At 46.2% G+C, this 22,676-nt stretch overlaps 2 protein-coding genes across 10 annotated transcripts in view; both read left to right on the top strand.

Annotated features, from left to right (window-relative positions):
- The window catches only part of DEPDC5 (DEP domain containing 5, GATOR1 subcomplex subunit), a 47,320-nt gene extending 39,564 nt beyond the window's left edge, over window positions 1-7,756 (top strand). For all 9 annotated transcript variants that reach the window (XM_037408988.1, XM_037409312.1, XM_037409393.1 and 6 more), the window contains 5 exons: window positions 2,435-2,604; window positions 3,555-3,726; window positions 4,827-4,887; window positions 5,973-6,055; window positions 6,953-7,756. In XM_037408988.1, coding sequence (XP_037264885.1) covers window positions 2,435-2,604; window positions 3,555-3,726; window positions 4,827-4,887; window positions 5,973-6,055; window positions 6,953-7,248 — 782 coding nt within the window. In that variant the 3' untranslated portion in view covers window positions 7,249-7,756. The remainder of the gene's footprint in view (window positions 1-2,434; window positions 2,605-3,554; window positions 3,727-4,826; window positions 4,888-5,972; window positions 6,056-6,952) is intronic.
- Window positions 7,757-8,719: 963 nt separating this feature from the next.
- Window positions 8,720-21,312, top strand: ANHX (anomalous homeobox). Its single transcript, XM_037409747.1, has 9 exons — window positions 8,720-8,861; window positions 9,567-9,840; window positions 10,483-10,607; window positions 10,831-10,954; window positions 12,202-12,388; window positions 12,868-13,000; window positions 13,275-13,576; window positions 17,836-17,923; window positions 19,938-21,312. The coding sequence occupies exons 2-9, from the start codon at window positions 9,592-9,594 to the stop codon at window positions 19,966-19,968; spliced, it is 1,239 nt and encodes a 412-aa protein (XP_037265644.1). The 5' UTR covers window positions 8,720-8,861; window positions 9,567-9,591; the 3' UTR covers window positions 19,969-21,312.
- Window positions 21,313-22,676: the final 1,364 nt, after the last annotated feature.

Consider the following 22,676-nt stretch of genomic DNA (forward strand, 5'->3'; position numbering starts at 1 on the left):
TGAATGAAAAATGCTTCCAGATTGCTCTCATGCAGTCTGGTTATTCCAGGAATAACAGTTTCTTGGAGAAAAATCCAGCGTGGAACTTTTTTCTTACAAAGGAACTGGTTTAATTGATGTTTCTGTGCTGTCCCTCTTCTAAACAGTATTAAAAAACCCAACAAACTTCACCAGTTCATCTGAGGCAAGGAGCTTTACTAAACCCAGATGACCTCTGGTCCACGTGACTTCATTTGTTCCTCTCTTGGCTTTGATTTGGTTGTGGTTTTTATTTCTTCCCCTCCCCACCTTCCCTAAATGTCAAGCTGTGACATAAAACTGCATGCAAGCATTGGGAGCTCTGGAACAAGCTCCATGTATCTTGAAAATCTTTATCCCTCCCAATTCCCCTATCACTTGCCCAGTGATTGTCCCCTTTCCCTTCCCAGTGCAAGTCTGACCTGTGATATACCTAATCTTGTCCCTTTTGATTTATAGCAATGCATGCACTAGCAATTGTAGTCATGTATATAGCGTAGTCTGTGACTGGAGAATAACCTGCCTGCTCCTCTCCGATTTACTCAACAAATCATTAGTTAAATGCTCAATGATACAAGACAATTGGGAAGCAGGTGAGTCTTCTTAAAATCAAATCTACGGAAGCCAAAGTTTATTCTATTAAAATTAAGTTGGTTTTAAACTGAAACTTCTGAATTCAGACATGTGGCTATTTCTTATCAGTTTTTAAGGTCCTTTTGAGTAGCTCACCTGGTTGGACTGTGTTCCTGTTGCTTTACCTGTGCATTACAGCTGCAGACAAGGCGGAGAGAGAAGCTCCAGCCCTAATGGGGTGTCTGCATTATCTGGAAAAAGGAACAGTCTAAGGGAGCAGGGAGCTCATTCTTCACAGTGTGCTGGTTTGGGCACACTGGACTGTGGTGTTATTGCTGACCTCTTAGCTAACGACCAACATCTACCTGATTGAGCTGCTTTCACTTTACAGCTTTTGGGATCTTGTTTTCCAACATACTTTGTTAGAAAACTGCCACCATAATCTTCTAACTACAGCCATTGCATTCACAGTGATATTCCACTGAAAAGGACCAAGAAAAAGAAAATCCCAAGATGTTGGTCTGTCTGATAATACCAGACCAATTCAGAAATTGCAGATGAGACATTTCCCAAAGACAAAAATGGATCTTATTTGCAAAACAAAACTCTGTGATGTTCTTCCATTTTTATTGGGTTTTTTCTTCTTTTCCCCTGCCTCGTTCTAAGCTGCAGTAATAGCAATGTAAAGGATTTTCTTATAACCTTGAAAACTGCTTCCAGCTAACTTGCAGTAGATGTGAAGGTGGGAACTGTCCATCTACCTGGATGAAGAACTTTTTAAATTTTTTTTTTAAATGCCATTAAATTATAAGGTCATTTAAAAGGTGACCATATAAAGGAGTGCACGTCTTCCTCTACTTAAGCAACAAATAACAACATCCATCCCTCATGCATGCAATAAAAAAAAAAGGGCAAAGGTTTTTCAATAGTAGTATTGCAGCCCTTTGTTTTGTGTCAGTTTTTAACGTTATAGAAATGTTACATTATGTATTTGCCTAAAGAAAAGTTGAAAGTGACAGCGTGGTTCGTAGCAGGACTTTGGTCTCAGAGTCAGGAGATCTGGGCTCTGTACCTGGCTTTGCAGTCTGCTCTGTGACACCAGCCAGGTCACTTCCACCTTCTGTGCTTCCCTTCCTCTTTTGCCTGATAGCTGAGATTTTCTTTCACTGGGGTGCGGGGCACAAAGGGAGCTGGATCTTGGGCACTATCTCTGCACTTGCTGCAAAACAATAGAAGGTATTGCAGTGATCGTAACACTGCTGCATGAGTCTTGGCTGCCTTTCCATGCTTTTACAAAAAGTGTTGGATGTGCAGTTTTAGCAATGCGGTAATGTGGGATATTGATATGGGGTCAAAGAAACAAGAAGTTTAACTTCTAATTTCTAGCTGTGGAAGGTCCCAGAATGCTCCTGCCCTGTGTACCAGCACCCTGTTGTGATTTCTGGTGGGGGCATATAGAAAGATATTAAACCCAATTTGGAATGTCTTGGGCATGAAGGAGCTGATGCTGTCTAGCCATGTTTAATTATGGCACCAGTCGCTTATTGATTAGCTCCGTGACTCTTGGTTCTATGTCTTTATGGCAGCTGAAATGTTTTTTGACTGCTTGGGAGGGTAATTCTGCGGCACAGACCTCTGATACGAATAATGCTTCAGTCTTTTATGTCTTTTGTGATCTGGATGAGCAGCATTCTGGGACTGTTCTGCTAGTCCAAAAAATATTTGGGGAGGAGTGGGAGGACAAATTAATTTAAAATAGCTTGTTTGTTTTGTTCTCTTCATTCTGTCTCCTACCCTCTTTCAATGCATCTTTTAAATACACCCCTATTCCTTGGCTGCGTAGCTGCCACAGTGCCTGAGCAACGGACAGTGACGCTTGATGTGGATGTGAATAACCGCACTGACCGTTTGGAGTGGTGCAGTTGTTATTACCATGGCAATTTCTCCCTGAATGCTGCTTTTGAAATCAAGTTACACTGGATGGCAGTGACTGCAGCTGTTCTTTTTGAGATGGTAAGAGTTCTTGTGTTCTGGGTGGCCGCAAGTATGCCCGTCTGGCCTCTGTATCCCTTAGACTACTGGGGACGTTGTTGTGGGAAGTATTAAGAGAGAAACAGTGGGTTAAATCCGCCCTCATTTCCATAAGTAATTTTACTGGTGGTTGTTAGCATTGCTGCATCTGGTCATCATTTATCATGCTATCTATAGTCATTCTGTCTGCGGAATAGTGTTCTGCTTTTAGTGGGTTTCATGCACAGTATGCACAGATCAGTATAGGTCAAGGTGATAAATTTAAGTCTCCCTTAGGCAAATCTTAAGCCCCAAGCTGGGTCTTTGGAAAAGAATCTGTTTCACGTTGCATTTCTTCTGTCTTCAAACTTGAAAACTTTAAATCTCAGTGGAATTGCTTTCATGACAGGGCTTTTCCAGGCAGTGGGTCCTTCCTGTTCAGCAATGCTTTTTAGCTATTTTTAATTTGCTGAAAACATTTTGAATTGAAAATGCGAGTGGTTTGTGTCACTTGTAATTTGTAGATGTTTTCCCTTTTGTAGCTTCTGTAAAACTCAAATAATTTAACACCAGGTTTTACCCCACCCAGCCAGATAGCACTCAGTGATTTTTTTTTTTTTTTTGCTTTTATTTAAAAATCTATTGCACTGTTCCAGTAAAGCAGCAGTACTTAGCCACTGATGATAAGTAGGCTGAATCAGTTCCTGAAAAATGTCCTGTTTGAAAGTGCTTTCTGATTGATGAGGCACTTCAAAAAGGAAAGCCTGATGTCTTGTGCTTGTACTGCTTTGCTTACAAGGACGCTTGTGTGCTTGCCATGCAAAGCAAGCTGAGCCTGTGGAGAATTGAGCATGGCTGATCTATTGTCGGGGAATGAGTTACTCCTGTGCACATAAGCGCCCTTCTTCAGTTTGACATATATTGTATGATACATTGTTTGAATCTTTTCTCAGGTTCAGGGTTGGCATCGGAAAGCCACGTCCTGTGGTTTCTTGCTAGTTCCAGTCTTGGAAGGGCCGTTTGCCTTGCCCAGTTACTTATATGGAGACCCACTTCGAGCTCAGTTGTTCATCCCACTCAATGTTAGCTGCTTGTTGAAGGAGGGTAGCGAGCATTTGTTTGACGGTAAGAAATGTTCTTTGTTTTACTTGGTGTACTTTTCTGCAGGCAGGTCCCTTCTGGCACGTAGTTGACATGAAGAACCTCATTTACCAGATATGCATGAGCTGTATGAAGGGCCTGTTTTTACATTTCAGCAGCCACACCAGGCTAATCAGCATGCAACAGCGTATGAAGCTGGCAGCTACAAGTACCAAGGCACAGGAAAGGTGGTCTCCCCAGTGATCTTTGTTGCCATAATGCTGCATACTCTTATAGAGCCTGTTTCAAGTAGTTATTCTGTTTGACATGATGTTAGACTGTAAGAATCTGTTTTGCTGGTAGACCCTGCCCACAGCTGCTCTGCATTTGTATCCCGTATTTGTTTGTTCTCTCCCTCAGTGAGATTAGGCTTTCATGACTGCCATCCTCTTTTTTTTGTTGTTGCCATGGTTACTTTCACAGTAAGAGTGTTTGCACATGAGATTAAGAGCTAGAAACTGCAATCTCCTTTTCTGCAATGTGATCTCACCCTTTTGACTGATGCTGTTGTGGTAAGTCTCAGGTGGAAGCTCAAAGATCAGGGAACTCTGTCCCCCTGCAGAGGCAAAATTGCATCGTGAGAAGGGACAGCTAGCAAAAGGCTCTTTTTTATAATAGCAAAGATGATGGCTTGCTTTATTTTCATTAACCCTGACCCAGTGTCCAGGTGTAAATGTAAAAGTTAGTGACAAATCCATGTGAGGTCACCATAGCCACACTGACTTTGAACAAAGTATTTTCAGGGCACTCTGTGGTGATACACAGCAGCCCATTTTCCTTCCTTGCACCCTCCCACACACTCCATAATGTTCCTCTCCTTCATCTCAAGAGACACAAAAGCTAAATTCTTAGCTGAAACTGCTACTGGGGTGTACAAGACTCGGATGAATCTGCTACTGGGGTGTACAAGACATGTCTCTAATAAGGTGGTATTCAAGCGACAGTTGACAGATAAAAATGTAACTGAAAGAAATGGCTAAAAAAAACCCCAAAAGTGCACAGAGGTCTTCTGAGGAAAACTGAAGTCTTGAAAAGTTGGAAATAAAGTGGCTTGACTAGGTAACAGTTATCTATTTGTTTTTCAGGCTTTGAACCAGAAACATACTGGGACCGTATGCATCTCCTCCAGGAAGCAATAGCACACAGGTACGTACAGGGCAGAATGACTGAAAGATTCATATCTCCCTGGATAATGTAGGATGAACTCCTGAATCGCATGGGTTCTATGCCATCTGCTTCTCTGAAGTCTGCTTGTAGATTATCAGATTAAAATATAACAATAATGCCTGGAGGTGGTGGGTGCAAGGGGCAGGTAGATAGTGTTTCAGCCTGTCACTTGTTAGCAAACCATACTGTCTTCCTAGGGAGGGCATTGCCGTTGGAAGGTGCCCTGTTACTCTAAATTCAGAAGCAGTTAGACTGTAGGTAGATTTCTTTCTGAGAAGGGACAGTTACTTCCTTCACATGTACTTAACACAGTCTTGAGCTGGATGACAGCCAGTGACTGACAATTGGCAGGAGACTGGGGTGGTAGCTGTATGTTAGAGGTTGGGCCCAGTTTAAGAAGGAATTGTTGGAAACATTGAATACCAACCTAGCCTCACCCCTTTGTGTGCTTGAGGTGCCAGTTTGTTTCATGGTGTTGCTGCCAAGGTCTCTCTTCATGACAGAGAGACTGCCTTTTGTAAGGGCCTTTAGCCTGGAAATAATCTTTCATTAGCTTAGAAAGCAGGAGAGGAACAAGTATTCTGCAAACAGCAAAGAACTTTCAGGTGAGCTGCTTGCAGTTCTGTGTGGAATATTGTCCAGCATAAAAAAAAAAAAAAAAAAAAAAAGGTTACAGCTTGAAACATACCCTAGGAATGTCTGACTATCACTCTTCCCTCATTCATGTGTAGCTGCCCCATTTTGTCAAGAGACTGCTCAGTGCTCTCCCGAACTGAGCTGCTGGTGCTCTTGTTTCCAGCACAAGTTAGGACAGAGTTCAGGATGGGGTTACAAGCTTCCTGCTTAGCAGGGGCCAGACAATATTTGGAGAAACTAAACTCTCTTCATCCCTTTTCCCCTTGCATTCAGGCCATTAGAAAAGGGAGCATTTGTGATAGTGGAAGGTTTTCCCTGGTGCCTTTGCCTTGGGCTGAAGGAATCCTAGGTGGAGTGGCACTTTTTATCTTGTGGGGGTTTTTTTGTTGTTTTTTTTTTTTTTATTCCCCTGGTGTTTGTTTTTCCAGATTTGGATTTGTGCAAGATAAATACTCAGCCTCTGCATTCAACTTCCCAGCTGAGAACAAGCCACAGTATATCCATGTCACAGGTGAGTGATATTTGGCAGGTATTGGGGTAAGGAGGAGGCTATTCTAAAAAAAGAACCATTTTACATGCAGTTTGTTTTGTGTCAGTGATGTTGGTCCTCACGATGTCCCTAGTCAGATGACAAGTAGGTGTATTGGCCAACACAAACCAGAAAACTGGAGAGGCAGTATGAAAAGCACAAAATGTGGCTGCTAATCAGTGGCATTGGTTTGAAATCTTGCTTTATAGTGTCTCTGAAACTTTTATTTCCAGGAGATGGAGAAATTAAAAAAAAAAACAAACAACAAGGCAGAGCTTATTCCAAGTGCAATGTAAAGTGTGTATCTATAGAAGCTAGAAGGAGGGAAGGTACTGGAGCAAGTTGGTGCTGTGTTCTTGTGCTTAAGGTCAGTTGTAGATGCATCTCTACCCATACACACAGTGTGGGAGGTAGATAAAGCATTTAGGATCCACTTGCTCATTATTATTCTTCATAAATATTGGTGATCTGTCATCACTGCTAACTAAGCTCCATGTATGGCATATTATGGTCAAATAACTTCGTACGTGCAGAGGGGTTGCTGAGACATGAAGACAATGACAGGAAGAGAGCTTCTGGAAAACTGCAGAAGAGAATGGAAATTGATGTGAAGGTAGAAAGATGGGTCAGAGCCTACATCTCTGCTTCATTCCCTTCTACCAAGAGAAAGGCAAGACAAAGTGTGCTCTTTTCCAGTGCTGTAATTTGCAGGAAGAGGTAGATGTAAAAGCAAAGAAGGAAAAGCGTATCCCATTTTATCTTGCTAACAGACAATTAAAGGAAACCCAGTCCAATTTCCTTTTCAGAATGTAATGAGTCAGCTACCAGTTGTTGGGACTTGGGTCTCCCTAAGACTAAAGCCCTGTCTGTTTTCTCCAGGGACAGTGTTTTTGCAGCTACCATATTCCAAGCGGAAATTTTCTTGTGGGCAGCAGCGACGCCGGCGCAACTCCACTAGCTCCACCAACCAGAACATGTTTTGTGAAGAGCGCATTGGCTACAATTGGGCCTACAACACCATGCTGACGAAAACGTGGCGGTCCAGTGCCACAGGGGATGAGAAGTTTGCTGATCGGTTGCTGAAAGACTTCACAGACTTTTGCTGGAACAAAGATAGCCGGCTTGTTTTGTTCTGGACAGATTGTCTAGATAAAATGCACGCTAGTGCTCCATGAAACAGGGTTGTATCTCTTAGGGAGACAGTTAGAAGCTTTACCTTGTGGCAAGGATGTAGAGGTGACGGATGACTGGAAAAGAGCCTCTTTGGTGGGTTCATCTTGAGGTTCCAAGAGGACCTGATCAATATTGCTGTTGATATTCAACAGAATTTGATTAAGTCCTTGGAAAAAGAATCTGAGCTGTTGGCTTGCCAATATCTATCACCTGACCTCAGCTTGGTTTCAAGTAGCTGCAGTCCTTGATTGCCAAACCTTCAGTTAGAGCAGAGGTAAAGGAGGAAGAGCAAATGTTTTCAAGGGCAGTTAGATTCAGCACAGAGGGTGATGGCAGCAGCTTTCCGTCACTGGAAATGGTTGGTGCCGTTTGCGTCTGATGTGCCTGACAGCAGCCTGCCTCTACCCCTTTTGAGGTGTGCCTGACTGTGTGAATATGTATGATAAAACGCGAGAGTCACTTGTTAACTTTCATACGTGTAAATAAGTAAAAATGCAAAAAGTCAAGTGACCTGATGTTTTGTTGTAATTCCAGGCAGCAGCATGGAATTGGGGAGTAAAGGAGAGTAATTGTGGAAAGGAAATACTGCTGCTTATGTCCAGTGTGATAATGAAATGCTCAGTGTTCAATGGCGGGGCTTTGTCCTTTCAGTACCCAGGACTTTCCATCTCTAGCTCTGGATTTAGGACAGTGACACGCAGCAGGAGCAAGAGGCCATTACTGTCCTGCAAGGCCAGCATCTGAGCCTAAGGAGAAACCAGGGCAGCTGAAAGCAAGGTGCTGCTGGTTGGAGGAGCAAAGAGAATTATGAGCAGGTTTTTAGGATGTGCATGCATGCATCAAAAAGGAGAAGCCCGTGCTCAAGTAGGTGGTCTTTGTCTTTGCAGAGAAAGCTGGGATATGGCACGTGGACTTGGCATGAGCCAGTTATTTAAGTGTGGATGCAGGGTGGGATGCAGCACTGCGGGGAAGGGGGCTGCTGGCTCCTGCTGCGAGATGGTTACTGCTGTGACCTGCCAGCCCTGAACCGGAGTCGGCAGAGAGCTGACAGTCACGGTGCGTTGCAGACCCGGTTCAGGGAAAATCCCAGCTGCTGCGGTTTTATCGCCTAAACTGACTCTGACTTCTCAGTCAGGAGACAGCAGCCACCTGGGAAGGCGGTTTGAGCTGCGTGGCTCTCCATTCGGTGCGCGGGAGCGAGCCAGAATTCCCGCTGCACGCCCGCGCCCCACCACCTGCACAACACCCTCCTGCGGCGGGGACACCTCGCTGCCGTCTCCCCACCGGCTCGCCACGGCGGCGGCCACGCCCGCGGCAGCTGCTCGGTCACAGCAGCCTCGGGGGGGCGGGCAGGGGCAGCCCCCGGCCCCCTCCCCCCCGCCCATCCCCCTCCTCCCGGCCGGCGCCGCGCAGGGTCCCGCGGGGCGGCCTCCCCCGGCGGGCGGCGGGGGTGGGGCGGGCAGGGAGGCCCCCGCCCCGGCGGTACCGGCCCCGGCGCTGGGCCGGCAGGGAGGTGCCGGGGAGCTCCGGGGCGGGCTGTGGCACCCCGCGCTGCGCTGCCGCCGGCCCGGGAGGGGACGGCAGCCGGGGGTCCCCGTTCCGCAGCGGCGCGCAGGTATTTAGCAGCTTATCCCCATTTTGGCCGGCGGCGGGGGGGGGGGGGTGTCCCCGGGGGCACCCACCGGACATCGCGCCGGCCTCCCCCGGGAAAACGCGTGACACCCGGCCCTGACCGCCGCTGGAGTTACGCTTGGGTGTAACCGCCAGCAGCTCTTGGCTTGTCCTGAGCCATTTTGGAGGACTAAAACCTCATTTATTTCACCTGGATGTCTCTGGTGTAAATGTTCTGGTAGTTTTAACCCGTGAGCAGCGGACGCGAAGCTTCGTGCCGGGCGGTGGGTATGTGGGTGCTGGCACTGGAGCCGTCTGGAGGCCCATGGCAGGGGCCGGAGCTGCCCCGAGGTGCCCCAGTGTCCCCAGCCCCACACACAGACCCAAGGGGGAAGCCAGGGCCCCCCCAGGTGCCGTGCCCCCCGCAGCCCTCCTGCTTTGGCCTCTTCCTTCAGCCTCCGAGCTCTGGGGCCAGCTTGGTCTTTCTGAGCTTGGTTTTCTCAACTGCAAACCTGGTGTGGCTTTTGCTTTAGGCCTAGTTTTATTAGCACTGTTTTGAGGTCCTCAGGCTGCTTTTAATAGCACTGTGAATTTCTTTACTTTAAAAAAAAAAAACCAAAACCAAAAAAACCCACAAAAAAGCATACCATAGAACCTAAAAATAGGAGATAAAAGTTTTTATCTAACCACAACTTTGTGCATTGCATAGAAAAGGCTTCCAACAGGACGTAAGGATGAAGCGGTTCATGGCCATGTTAAACAGGAATAAAAACAAGGATCCCCCACCTGCCAAGCTGCTGGATCTAGCAGGACAGCTTTGCCAGGACCTCCAGAGCTCGTCTTCTAATCTGGAGAAGTTGGTTGGGGCCATGATGGGATGCAAACACAAGATGTCTTTTCTCACAAACATCCACGTTGTCCGAGCTTGTGTGTTCATTCATATCCGTAACGGGCAGCATGACACAGCCTGCAGACTCCTGGAGGTAGGGCTCTGTTCTTCGTGGAAACAACAGTATTAGGAAAATAGCAATTAGAGCTGTTAGTGCAGACTTACTCCAGCTGCAGCACATGGAGTATTTCTAGCTGGTGTCCGGCAGTGGAAGGTGGTATATGTGCTTTGGTTGACCTGAAACATAGGATAAAGCCTTTGCTACATGCAATTACTATGAATCAGCCAAGGGGGAGAAGGTAATTGGGGGATTATGGGGTTGGTTGTAGTTTGTGAAAGCAGGATTTTTTTGTTCTCTATTATGGTGGTTCTTGGAGTTTTTCACTAACTTAGGGCTCAGGACATAGAAGCCTTGGGGCGGCCAAGTTTAGAGGGCTTGCCAGGATGGGAGAATATGAAGAAGGTTGGATGGCACCACTCAGGGCGAGGAGGTTTTGCCTCTAGATCTGGTAACTTAGCCCTTTTCACTGGGGAGAAGGCAGCATTAGACAGGTAACTCCCTGCATACATTATAGAAGGAAGGTGTACAGTAAGCCATATCCTTGCATAATGCTACCAGCTTTGTCAAACCAGTAGGAATTTCTGAGTAAGTTTTTAGTTGTTGAGGGTTTTCTCCTTTGTAGGAAACCTGACTGACTACCTGGGAAGGGTTTGCTTACCTACTATTTTGTTCTAGTGTTGCAAGGCAGAAGAGAAGGAGGAGCTGGTGCAACTTTGGCATGAGGTTCACTACCGGAGGGCTATGGAGAAACACCGCACGGATTTTCTGACACCACTGCAGAAATTCCGTTGCAGGAAGAGGTACTGTGGTGTGGGGAAACTGATTTCCAGCCCCCACCCCCACCCCTCTGTGGTAGTTAACAGATGCAGGGGGTAGAGATGCAGAGGGATCATTTTGCATCTCAGGATGGCTGCTTCTTGGAGTTGGGTTTTTCTTGGTTTTTTGACCACTTGTGACAATGTGAGAAAATTCCCATGAATGTCTCTTTTTGGGTCCTTTTTAATCCTGTTCTCCTGTGCATAGGAATCCACCACCTATTTCCCTTTGTCCTGAAGGTTTGAAGAATCGAAACTATTCAGATGAAGTACGCCAGCAGCTGCACAGGTTTGCTGCAGAGGTGACAACAAATCCAAATAAGAAACAGCGGGTAGGGTTGTGCTACGTCCAGTCAAGTCTCCTTGTCACAGTAAAGCAGACCTCTGCTATCAGGGGTCTATAACCGGTTTCATTCTAAATCCTTGTTTTCAGAAGGCCCAGTGGGGCTGGGCTTCCCCATATTTGATCTTTCCCTAAAGGTATCCTTAAAAAAATCATCAAGTTCATGTGAAATCATTTCACTTGCTTTGAACAAAAAGATCAGGGGAAATAAATTCCTCACTGGGCTTTTAACCATTCTAATTTTGTAGTGATTAGGCAGCAAAGCAGTCGTTTCTCAGAAGAGCTGTATTGCAGTGATAAATAATTCTGACTTGACTGAGTTATAGCCTATATAAAATTGCACTTTGCTTACCAGAATATATTTTCCACTGACTTACCACACTAAATTCAAGAATTTCAAAACACAGCAGGCTGTGTTGATGTATGCAGGTACCTACCTCATTTGGACAGGGACAGATTTGTAACGAAAGTGACATGTGAATTCGTCCAGTAATCCTGGTTGATTGCTGCCTTGCAAGGTGAAGGCTTCAGACTTTAAAGTCTGCCTCTGTGGTGCTCAGTTTTTCCAGCACCCTTATCATATGAGGCAGGATGGCCTGGTGACTAGTTCTGCAATGTGAAGCTGGTTTATTTCTTAGCCTTTTCACAAAGGAGCAACGACTTCCATTTTTTCATTTCAAAAAACCACTCTGAATTGGGAGAATAATGAAGCTGCATAATTAAAGTCCTAAAAGGTCAGGATACTGTGATCACTTATGCATTAATTTCCCAATACATTCTTCATTTATATGATCTCATTATTTAGTAGTTTAATACCGCATAAATTTTTCTGTGAATGTGATACAGGTGTGTATACTGCTCACAGCTGTGGTAAATGCATTAGTGGTTATCCTACTAGTGTCATGTTAGCAATGTGAAGCTGTCAGTCTGTGGGAAGAGCGTGCTTGGGTGGGGTTTTACATGTAAATATAGCAATATAAAATAGCAGTACATGGTTTCCTATAGCAAACAAATGGACTTGGGGAGCAGGGTGGAATGTGTGTTTTCCAGCAACTCTTTTGAGTTTATAAATCAGTCTGCAAGGGGATCCACACAGACTTACCGGAGACCTACTGACAAATGTATCTGGATTTGAATGCTCTTTTGCTGCGCTGCTTTTGGATCTGAAGGGAAAAGCCTGATTATTTGGATGCGGTTTATTTTTCTCTTGATCTCCCCTTACACCTGGGTTTGCAGGAGGGATTGGCTCGGGACATGAACTTGCAGCCAATTCAGGTCTATAACTGGTTTGCAAATTACCGACGACGTCAAAAATCCTGCCTTCCTCGTGCGGAAAAGCTCAACAACTCATGTCCTGAGAGGCCTTTGACTTACCACACAAAGGAGCGGCAGGATGAAGAATCCTACACTCCACAAACTGCAGGTTTGTCTCTTCTGCTTTCTGGACACATCCTAAGCCCACTAGAAAAACCAGTTTTAAATTCCCTCAGAAAGGGAAGGATACTCCTCCAGAACAGCATCTATATGCTGATGGATTGAGTGGACATTGGAGGACTCTACTTCAGTGGAGTGCCTCATTGTTTGGCTAGAGGCTGTCACTCCACAGAAGGAGCAAACATTGGTAAGGTCTGTGCAAGGACAGGTGAAAAGAGATGCCTGTCTCAGAAGGGGCACCAAATAAATACAAATACACAGGAGGCAACGGGTTTTAGCTCTCAGATTCCGAAATCAGGGCAGTACTCCAGTAAAGTGCAGTATATTCATGCCCCTTAACAGAATCTTGGCCAAACTTCAGTCACGGGGAATAGGAGGGTCTTGCTGCATTTGGCAAATTAGACTTGTTTCATTGCTTTTTGGAGTAACTATTAGTGTTCCTTCATCTGCCTGGCCTGCACCTTTCAGATGGATCTTGTGTGGGCATTGGCTCTGAGCAAATAGAGATGACCCTCGTGCCTTGTGACCCAGGGTGGGAGCAGCCAGCTGCAGATCTGCATAAGCCTCCTGAAGGAACATATTTAAAGATGATGGAATCCAGGTGATGTATGAAAAAGTCTTTACAGTGACAGTTCAGAGATGAAGCAACCTTTAAACTTGTTCGTGGAACTGACTTTCGTGTCAGTTCCCAGGGTGACATCACTTAGGAGACTTGATCCCATAGATGGGAGCGGTCCATGCCCAGCATCAGACAGTCGGAGCATCTAGCAGTTAATCTCCCAACTGTCAAGGGCAGGATTCAGAGGTTTAGCTGGGGCATCCCCCCTCTTTGCAAAGCAATATGTCTGGCTGATTTATCATCTCCATTGTTACAGCTTTATGCAGAGCAGTGAGATGTATGAAGCGAGGACAAGCGAGGCTGCTTTGACTACTCACAGCGCTGAACAACCTGTAGCTTTTTGTACTGAGGCTGTGCTGGAACCAGGAACCTGCTTTAACTCTGCTGTCCTGCAGCCCAGAGAGGTAGCAAGCAGTACTAATGCCAGCCCCCATCTGGATAACTTTTTCCTCTGCTCTTGTGGGTCCCTTACCTTCCCAGATGAATGCCTGGCTGCGTGGCAGGCCCCTTGCAGCAGCAGAGGAGACCCTGGCTCCATGTGGACCCCAAGTATAGAAGGTTAGTAAAACTGCACCCAAATCCTTGACCTTAATAGAAGCTTCTCTCCTCTCTGTTGTAAATATTCTTGCTCACTTACATGGCTTTCCAATGTCACGACAAATGAGAGCAGGGCTTATTGTGGGTTTGCTATGGGGTTCTGCTCTCATAGTAGCTCAATGAGAAAATCCATTGATTTAAAGTATTGAAGCAGTTATTCTTACCTACTCTTCTGCTTAAACTGTAACTGCTTCCATAAGATAGCGCTTTTCCAGCAAGGTGGGAGCATTTCCGTGCCCCTTCAGGTGTTGCCTGCTCACCTTGTCAGTTAACAAGCTTCTGGGTCATTCTTAAGAGATTGCCTGAGCAGAGGCTGGGAATTTCTTAACTGTGGCATGGTGCTTGTCTTCAGGAACACATTCTCACTTTCCTTTCTCCTTCCTGCTACTCTCCCCTCCCCCCCCTCTTCCTGTCCAGTCTTGTTCAGCATTCCCACCATCTCTTTTCCTCTCCCTGTTCTTCAGAATAGCCTCAATAGGATATGTAAGTGACGTCTACCTGCCTTTGCTGTAGGTCTACAGAACAAAAAGTGCTGTGGCTCACCAGAGGCTGGGTGAATGTCGGTGTGTAGCAAGGAGGGGAGGAATAGCTGGGTCAGAGGGTGGAGTCATGTTGTCTGTCTTTAATACAAGCATTTATTTCAGCAGGTATCAGAGCTTCCTTGAGCAGAGTCCCTCAAGGTGGCTGTACTGAGGCCAGTTCAGGAGGAATCATTCAGCAGTCAGATTTAGAGGTTGAAAGCTTCATCCTTAGAGAAAGACAGCTAGGGACCCGCGAAACTATTCTTCCCCACAGGTAAAGGGAGTGGAAAGCACAGGGCTTCTTAAAGGCAGGAGTAACAATGATGCTGTAGATCTAGCCTTGTCCCAATCCTGCTGCTGAAGAGGCTTGCAGAAAGACTGTAATGATGCATCTCATTCCCAGGGCCTGACTCTCCTCGTGTCCATCATATTTTGCAGATATTTATATCTATGCACTGGAAATGGGAAATGCTGTGTAAGTGTATATGTGTTTTACGGTGGTGGCACAGAGGAGACTCGGGACCAGCCTCATCAGAAAAAATATGAATGCCTCTCTTTAAAGCAGGTTTAGCTTCTAAGCTATTTGCCTGTTTTTGGTTCTGGGAGAAAATTGTAACCTATACTGATCCAGTGAGAGCTGATTCTGTGGGCTGGGTTGGTAGGGCCTGTACTTAATCCTAAAATAGTTTTTGTAGCTTCATAACCTCATGACAAGATTATTCCATAGTGCAAGCTTTCCAAATTGGAAGACAGAAAAACAGGCACTGTTCTGTCTTTCTGTTTTCTACCTGTAACAAGTGTTTCAGACTGCACATTTTCTCTGAGACTTGAGCTAAATTCACAGAATGCAAATCAAAAAAATCTGTGCCGTCTTCCGTATGTTATACAACTTCCATAATGTTACATAAAAATAAACACTGCCAAACAGACGAGGTTCCTTTAACTTACTGATCTGCAAGGCACAACAGGAGCAGTAGCCCCATTTCATAACCCTTCTGCTTGACACTGTCCAGCATTTGTGCTAGCACAAGGCTGTCAATAATATGTCAAAGTGGTAGGCAGAAGCAGTTTTATTCCCACTTCATAGATGAGGAAGCAGGGGCACGGAGAGGCTTTGTGGCTTGTCAAGCAGCAAGGGAGGGCAGTGATTCACTGCACATAAAAATTGGTGGGGTTTTGCCTCCCAGTTCCTTGCTAAAAACATTTCTGCCTTTTACCCCTATTTCCCAGTTGGCCTGGTGCCTACATTTGTTCACACTCATGTCAGACTCCTCGCTCAGAATTGCTGGAGAGAGCCCAGGTCCGGGCATTTTAAACCCACCTCAGTCTGTGTGGCAAGATCATGAAAGATCAGTAAGGCTTGGTGGCAATATTTTGGCTGGACTTAAAATTGCGTGTTCTGACTCTAGAGTGAGCTCATGTTTATTTTTAAAATATGTTCCATCAGTAGAAGAAATCTATGGTGAATGTCTCCTTGTTGGGTATGTCACTTCTGCCAGGAATCCACACACCCTTTATCATATTGCTGTCAGGGGCAGGACTTGCTGCTTTGTTGACACCTTCTGGTGAGGATATACTTACATGAACTCCATTTGTATATCCTGTGGAGTGGCCTGGTCCAGCTCTCTCCAAAACCTTGAACTTCCCAAAATACCAAAAATGCCACGGAACATCGATCTCTTTAGAAATGAGTGATCCTCAGACTGCAGTTTCATCTAGGGCCTTTTCCAGTTTCTTTCTAGAGAGCCAGGAGACTTTGTATGGGTAGGCTTAGCTAAGATCACGCCTCAGTGAATGGCAGTAAACGAGGATCACCTTTGTTATCAGGCAGAGCCCTCTAACACAGTCACTGGGTTAGGGAGAAGTGTTGTGTCACCGGAGTCCTGTTGAGCAGTAACGTTGCAATGAGCTTCACTCATCTGGGGACTGACAAAGGAGTCAACAGCTTAAACTGTAAGGCAAATGAGCATTGCTATCCTGGAAAGACAGGGCAGATAAGAGTAAAGCACAGAGGAGGAAATTACTTAGCCAAGGTCACCCATCTGGAGTGGACTTAATGTCTTATGTTCTCGCTGCCTTGCCAGCACCTCTGGCTCCCTGCTTTGTAAGTGCAGGGGTAGAACTAAAAGTCAGCCAAAGGACCCTTAATCTGCTTTGTCTTATTTTTAAAGGTGCTCACCTGGAAAGGACTTAGCCTGAAAGCTTATTAGAACAATTCCAGTTCATTTCTTTCATGGGCTTTTTTACAGTTGGTCCTACGCACTTGGGCTGTATCCAAACCTCTTATGATCTACAGGGCTGTGAGGTGGGAGTGTGAGGGGGAACCAGGCTGGAAGCTGACTGTCTCCATCTGCTCCTGCTGCCTGACAGGAGAGTTTGATCCAGCTAGCGAACTGGAAGTCCCTGTGGGACACCAAACAGATGCTCGCCTTTACAGATAGTGGTGTTGTATCCTCTTCGCTCCTTGAGCTGAGACAGGTGGAATGTAGCCCAGCTAATGGTTCATGCAGAATGTAACTCTCTCATGCCTCCCATTTCAAAGAGAAGGGCACACTGAACTTTATGGAGCAGAAGAGACCGCATTTATGAGCCAGCACTTTGATTTAAAAAACATCGGTGCTGAGATGTTAGTTGCAGCTTACTGCTTCTGCCTGCTTTTTTGGGATTCCAGCTCAGAGTGCTGGGAATCCTCCTGCTGTTAGGCTCTCCCCTCTGGATAACCCAGCGTCGACACTGGCAGGCAGTGAGTTCAAAACGTACAAAAGGAGGCTACTTTTTTGCATGTTGCATAAATAAATTGCAGAATTTGTTCTTAAGGGCATTGTGCATGTTGGTGTAAGTGGGCTATGAGAAAGGATGGGACAAGGTCTTAGGTGGCTGTGGGGGTTGAGTCCATTTGTCATTAGTCAATGTGATTGCCTGAACGCAGCCTCCAGCAGAGGAGTCCGAAGACTGATTTTCAGAACTCAGGGAGCATTCCAAGGAAGGGCAACTTGGCGCTTGCCCTGTTTCTTCTGCTTTTTTTCTTACGCTCTGTTACTTGGCACCTTTGGCCTGGGCCTGTATGGCCATTAATACCCTGGGCTGTTCCTGGCAGCGGTACGGGCAGTGTTGTTGGAGTACAGATACTTTGAGCTGGTGACAAGGGAGAGAACATCCCATCATCAAGAACCCAGTGTCTCCTACTTGACTCAGTGCCCTGCAGACTGTGACCTCTTTTGAGAGGTTGGCAGAGCCCCCAAGGGAGGTGTGGATGGGGAAGCTGTGGCCCCAGACACTCAACTGGCAGTCTTGAAAAGCTCTAGTAAAATCATAGCCAATGTTGTGGCTATGTATAAAGGCACATGTTTATCTGTTTTGACTCTTAAGATCTGTGTTTTTAAAACACATTCCAGGAGAGAGACATTTTGGTAGACATCTCTTTGTTTATGGAGAATGTTCTGGGGGCATAAGGATAGTTGCAAGTCGAGATGTCATTCCTGTGTAGTGCTCCTGGTCAGGCTAGTCCTCTCAGTACGGAGTCTGTATTTTCAGGCCATAACAATGTGGAGAAGTGGGGCAGGTTTGTAAGCAATTTAACAGATCTCTGTTGAATGAATAGTTTTACCAGAAGCCCCTCTTGTCCTGCTGCAAAACATTACAGTAAGCGGCGAGTAGAGCATAAATACAAACGCATTTGTATATCATATTTTCTTCCAGTTCCTGTCAGACTGTGTTTGGCAAGCCTCAGTGCCCACTTGTTTCTGTACCCTACGTGGAAGAAAGCCAAGCCTGGGGACAACGCCAGGTAAGAGAACACACCTAATGTTCAGAGAAAGGAGCTTAGCCCTATACATGCTATCCAGCTGTAGCTCTCACACAGGGGATGCAAAACCTCACATCATATTTAGGATGAAACGTGTTTGATCTAAGCATACCTTTTGGAATCCATTTCAGAGCAAACTGGGCATTCCCTGAGTAGCATCCAGCAGATGCTAGGAGAGGTGGTTTTGTTGTTTTTTCCACTTGGATTGCTTATCAGACCCTGATTTTACTAAATGTGTCGTTGAAATGATGACCAAAGCAACCTGTGCATATTCAAAGTGTTATTTAAATTTTGAGCAATGAAAAGTTCACCTAGCACTGTGGAAAGAAGATATTGGTGATACCAGCAGAGTTCAAACTGCATTTTGGGAGCTCAGGTGAAACAGTAACAACAGGAGGATGGCTGCTTGAGGGTCCTCCCCTCTGAGGGGTTCTGCAGAATTTGACTGCTCTTTCAGACCACTTAAAATCTTTCATGTAATTTTCATTTCCAAGTCTGTGTTATTGATGAGGAACAGAGATTTTGTACTGTTTGGAGATGGCTGATAGCAGTGTACAGAGCAGTATTATAGGACATGATAAAAGAAGTTTACTTACTTAATCTGGATGCAGCCTGCATGTTTTCTTATGGTGATTTTAAGGCAGTAGAGAACAGAATTTAGAAATCTGGTGCTTTCAAGGGGATGGGAGCACATCATCTCTGAATTAGATGTTACCTAAGAACAGGACCCAAGAAAGCCCTATCAGAACTGTACCTTGAGCTATTTTTTGGCTTCACATGTGTTGGTCTACTGATCAGTCAGTCAGCATCCATTTCTGTCTCTCTTGCAGTATAAGCTGCTGGAGAAAACCTTTTTAAAAGAGATTTTGAAAAGCAGGAGACCATATCGGCTGGCCTCATTATAGGCTGCAGCTCTGAGGGCAGTAACAGAACCTCTTTTGAGCCTTTGAAAGCATCGATATAAAGATCTGTATCTTGGAAAGTGGCCTTTTTACCAGCCATAATGTGAGCCAGATGAGTAGGAAAGCTATGGGCATTAATAATGAATGAGCCTTTTCTAAGCTTTCCAGAGCGTGCAGTCTCTGTAGCTAGTTTTCATCTTGCTATTTTGCATTCTTGTACCGATTTTGCAATGGTATAGAAACATGACACTCAGTGCAGTGTGGGCTGGGGAGCAAGATCCCATGTGATGCTTGCAGATGTCAGAAGGGGATGTTTTCAAATCTTTGTAATAACTAATCAGTTCAGAAATTCAGAAAAGCAATTTTTGCATATCTTAATACGTGCTATAGAAAAAGGAAGAGCTCGGATGGGCATGATTTCACAGGATTCTACAGACTTCCTGGGCACTCTGTTTCTTGCTAAATCAACTTGCCCTGGGCTTGTTGCAGGAATATGCAGTTGTTTGGTTCCTATGTCTGAACCACAGGGGTGCAGATGTACGCTTCCTTTTGTCCACACATGACTTTCAATTTGGTTTTTGTAGGTCATGCATCCCATCAGAGCCAAAATGAGAGTAAAACAAAACAAGCAAACAAACAAACAAAAAGTTAATTCATTTTGGAGACATTTCTTTCCTTGCCTGAACAGAGCTCCCTTGTTCAGGTGATTGGTCCCTTAATTATTTCATCCTGGCCTTACCTTCTGATATTTACTTGCTTTTGTAGGAGCCAATGCCTTGGGCAAAGGGATTGAGAAAGGCAAAGGCAAGAGAAAAGGCAAGTGCTTTTCTCTGAATTACTAAGAGTTGAAGTGTGCACTGATTGTGCTTGACGTTTTTACACTCACGCCCTGTACAGATGGATTACTGTACCTGAACTTAAAGGGTAACGAGGACTCTGTCACTTCATGCATGCAGCCCTCACCACTGACACTCCCTGTCATTGCAGTGTCTTGTGCTACTCTATATCTGCCCAACGGAGATCTTCCGTTGTGAGCAACTGCATCACTAAAGATCGTGTGTGGTGAAGCTTTGATTCCTTCCTGTGTCTTTCAGGTCCTGGAGGATCCAGTTGGTGACCCGTTAGCCAGTGACACGTTCTGGGCAGCATGGCTGCTCTTTGAATTCTCAGCTGGCAGAAGAATGTGACCAGCCTGCAGAGATGCTCAGTGTGGTCTGCACTTCCCCAGGAATTTTTATTTTTATTTTTTAATGAAGGATTTGACATGGAAGTAAATAGAGAGGCTGAGGTGGAAAGATGAAGGCCTTTTCTAATGGTTACAAAGTTTGTTTGAGTTACAATTTTATTAAGAATTTTGTAAAGGATAGAAGAAACCAAAGGTGCATTGTGGACTTTAGGTTTTTAGTGGAGCAGCCTGAAGCTGCACTGTAGACGCTAAAAATATCACGTTACTGGTTCTGTGGCAGTTACATGTTTCTACCCATAGCACTGGTCAGATCTGAGTCCTTCATTACATCATGAAGGTAAATGTAACTCCTGTATTCAAAAAGAGTAAAATTTAGTTACACTGCATAGCAGTGGATATTAGGTAACTTTCTCAGACCTGGAAAATATGGTCTCAGATAAGCACTGGTAAAATACTGCTATGTCTCATCTCCCTGCATTTCTGTCGTACTGCTGGGTATAACTCCTGGCGTGTTCCATACTCTGTAGTGCCGCAGACGACACAAACTGGAGCATGGCAGAATCATCAGTGCTGAAGTCTGTGTTCTTGCAGGACTGGGGGAGGGCATACCTGCGCTGTTGGTACTTAATACCACCTGTATCTCAGATTGCCCAGGAAAGAAGGATGAATGGAGGAGGTAGGAGCTGCTGAACCCTCCTGATCAGTTTTCAGTCCCCAGGTCTGGATGGACTGAAGCTGCCAAGGCAATTGTGTCACCCTGCGGGCGGTCTGCGGCACTCTGACACCAGGCAGCGGCAGGCGAGTGCATCCTATTCGCACGAGTGCCCTGCAAAGCAGTGTGAGTTGCGCAGACTCAAGTTTCCTACACAACTGTAGCCACGGTGGGACTAATCCTGTGTTTGGCTGAAGGCTGCTTGCTCCGTGGGGGTAAGCTGTTCCACTGCAGCTCTCCTGGGGAGCGTGCACAGCTCTGTTCCTTTTGCTCAGTGCTTTTCCTTACTTAACCCAGCCCCAAAGCTGCCTGTTACACTCTGTCTCCCACTGCATCACGCATTTTCCCTCCTTGCTTTCGGACACTACAAAGTGAATTGTGCATGAGAGTGTTGGGGCATGCAGGAGGAAAGCAGACCCTCGGTGCAGGTTTAAAACTCACGCTGCAGGTCACTGGGCGCTCCTGTGGGGTTTTACCCAAGCACTGCTGCCGGTTTTTCAAGAAGGGGTCACCTTTGCCTGAAGATTTAGGTGCCCCCAGTGCCTTTTGTAACGAAGTTGGCAAATAAAGGTTGTGAATGACTTTCTCCAGGGTTGGTTTTTCACGGGAAGGGTGGGAGGCAGTACACCCGCACGGGGTGCTGCGTTGTGTATGAACACCGGGCGCTGGCTGCCCTGGGCGCACGTGTGGCGCTGTACTGCAGCGGCTGTCACTTGCAAGGCCCTTGCCTGGTCGCAGCTGCTGTATGCAAGGCGGTGCTGCCCGGGGGAGGACGCGCACGGGTCCGTGCCTCAGCTGTGGGGCCACGCCGGGCTGCAGGCCGGGCCCCCGCCGGCCCCCCCGCTCCCGCCACAGCCGCCCTCGCTCCGGCCGCCGCCGGGCCCTTCCCGCCTCCGTGGCGGCCGCGCGCCGCCTCCCTGCTCCCTCCCCATTGGCCCGGCGCGCGGTAGCAACAGCGACAAATATATCCTGCCGCTTCCTGATTGGTTGCCGCGTCCCGCCGAGCCATAGCAACAGCGGAGCGGGGGCGCGGCGGCCGTTGGCGGGCGGGAGGCGCGGCGGGCGCGCGCGCCTGGCCTGAGGGAGCTCGGGGCTCGGTGGGAGAAGCGGGGACCGAAGCCCGACCCTCGGGGGCGGGAGGCTGCCGTTACCGGCGCTGCTGCCGCCGCCGGTAAGCGAGAGGTAGGGCCGTCCCCGCCACGCTGTGTAAAAGCCGTTTACTGGGCCTTTGCGCGGTGAGGGGCAAAGAGCTGCGGCTTCTTCGCGGCCTGTGGTGGAAGGAGACACTCGTGAGGCAGCCAGTGGAACGGCCTCCGTGCAGGAGCAGTGGCACGGTAGCAAGTCACACTGGATCTCTTTGTATGAGATCTCACATAAGATATTTTATTCTTCACCCCTAATGATACGTGTTCCTACAATTACTGTTATTTAGCCAGTCAGTGGTATGTACTATGTGGGGATGAAGATTACATTTCCCTGCTGTTGAAAATGGATGTATCGAAGTGAAAAAATGATGACTCTCTTTACAATGAGATGTATTTTCAGTTCCTTTTAAAAACGTAGTGCTGTTCCCTGCCAGGGAAAATGAGAAAGATTAACACTAGCTGTATTGGAATTTTAGATACTCGTCGTTCAAAGTTAAGTAGATTATTTTCTAAGAGAACAACCCATGCTAGGGAATGCAGGTATTTTGGTTTTGCAGATAACTGACCTTTGTTCTACCGTTTTAACAATACCAGTGTCCTAAGGCCTTGAAAGATTTTTTTAAATAGCTCAAGAACACAGTTGTTTCGATGTTCTAACTAAAAAGAAGAGGTTGAATTCACCAGAATTCCTAAGGAGTGCTATAACCGGTCTCTTTTCCAAACCTGAATCTGAAAAAGGCTTTGCAGCTAAAGCAGAATTAAAGCTTTTTCACTTACACTTAATGAATTT

This window comes from Falco rusticolus, chromosome 1 (assembly GCF_015220075.1).
Source record: "Falco rusticolus isolate bFalRus1 chromosome 1, bFalRus1.pri, whole genome shotgun sequence".
NCBI lineage: Eukaryota > Metazoa > Chordata > Aves > Falconiformes > Falconidae > Falco > Falco rusticolus.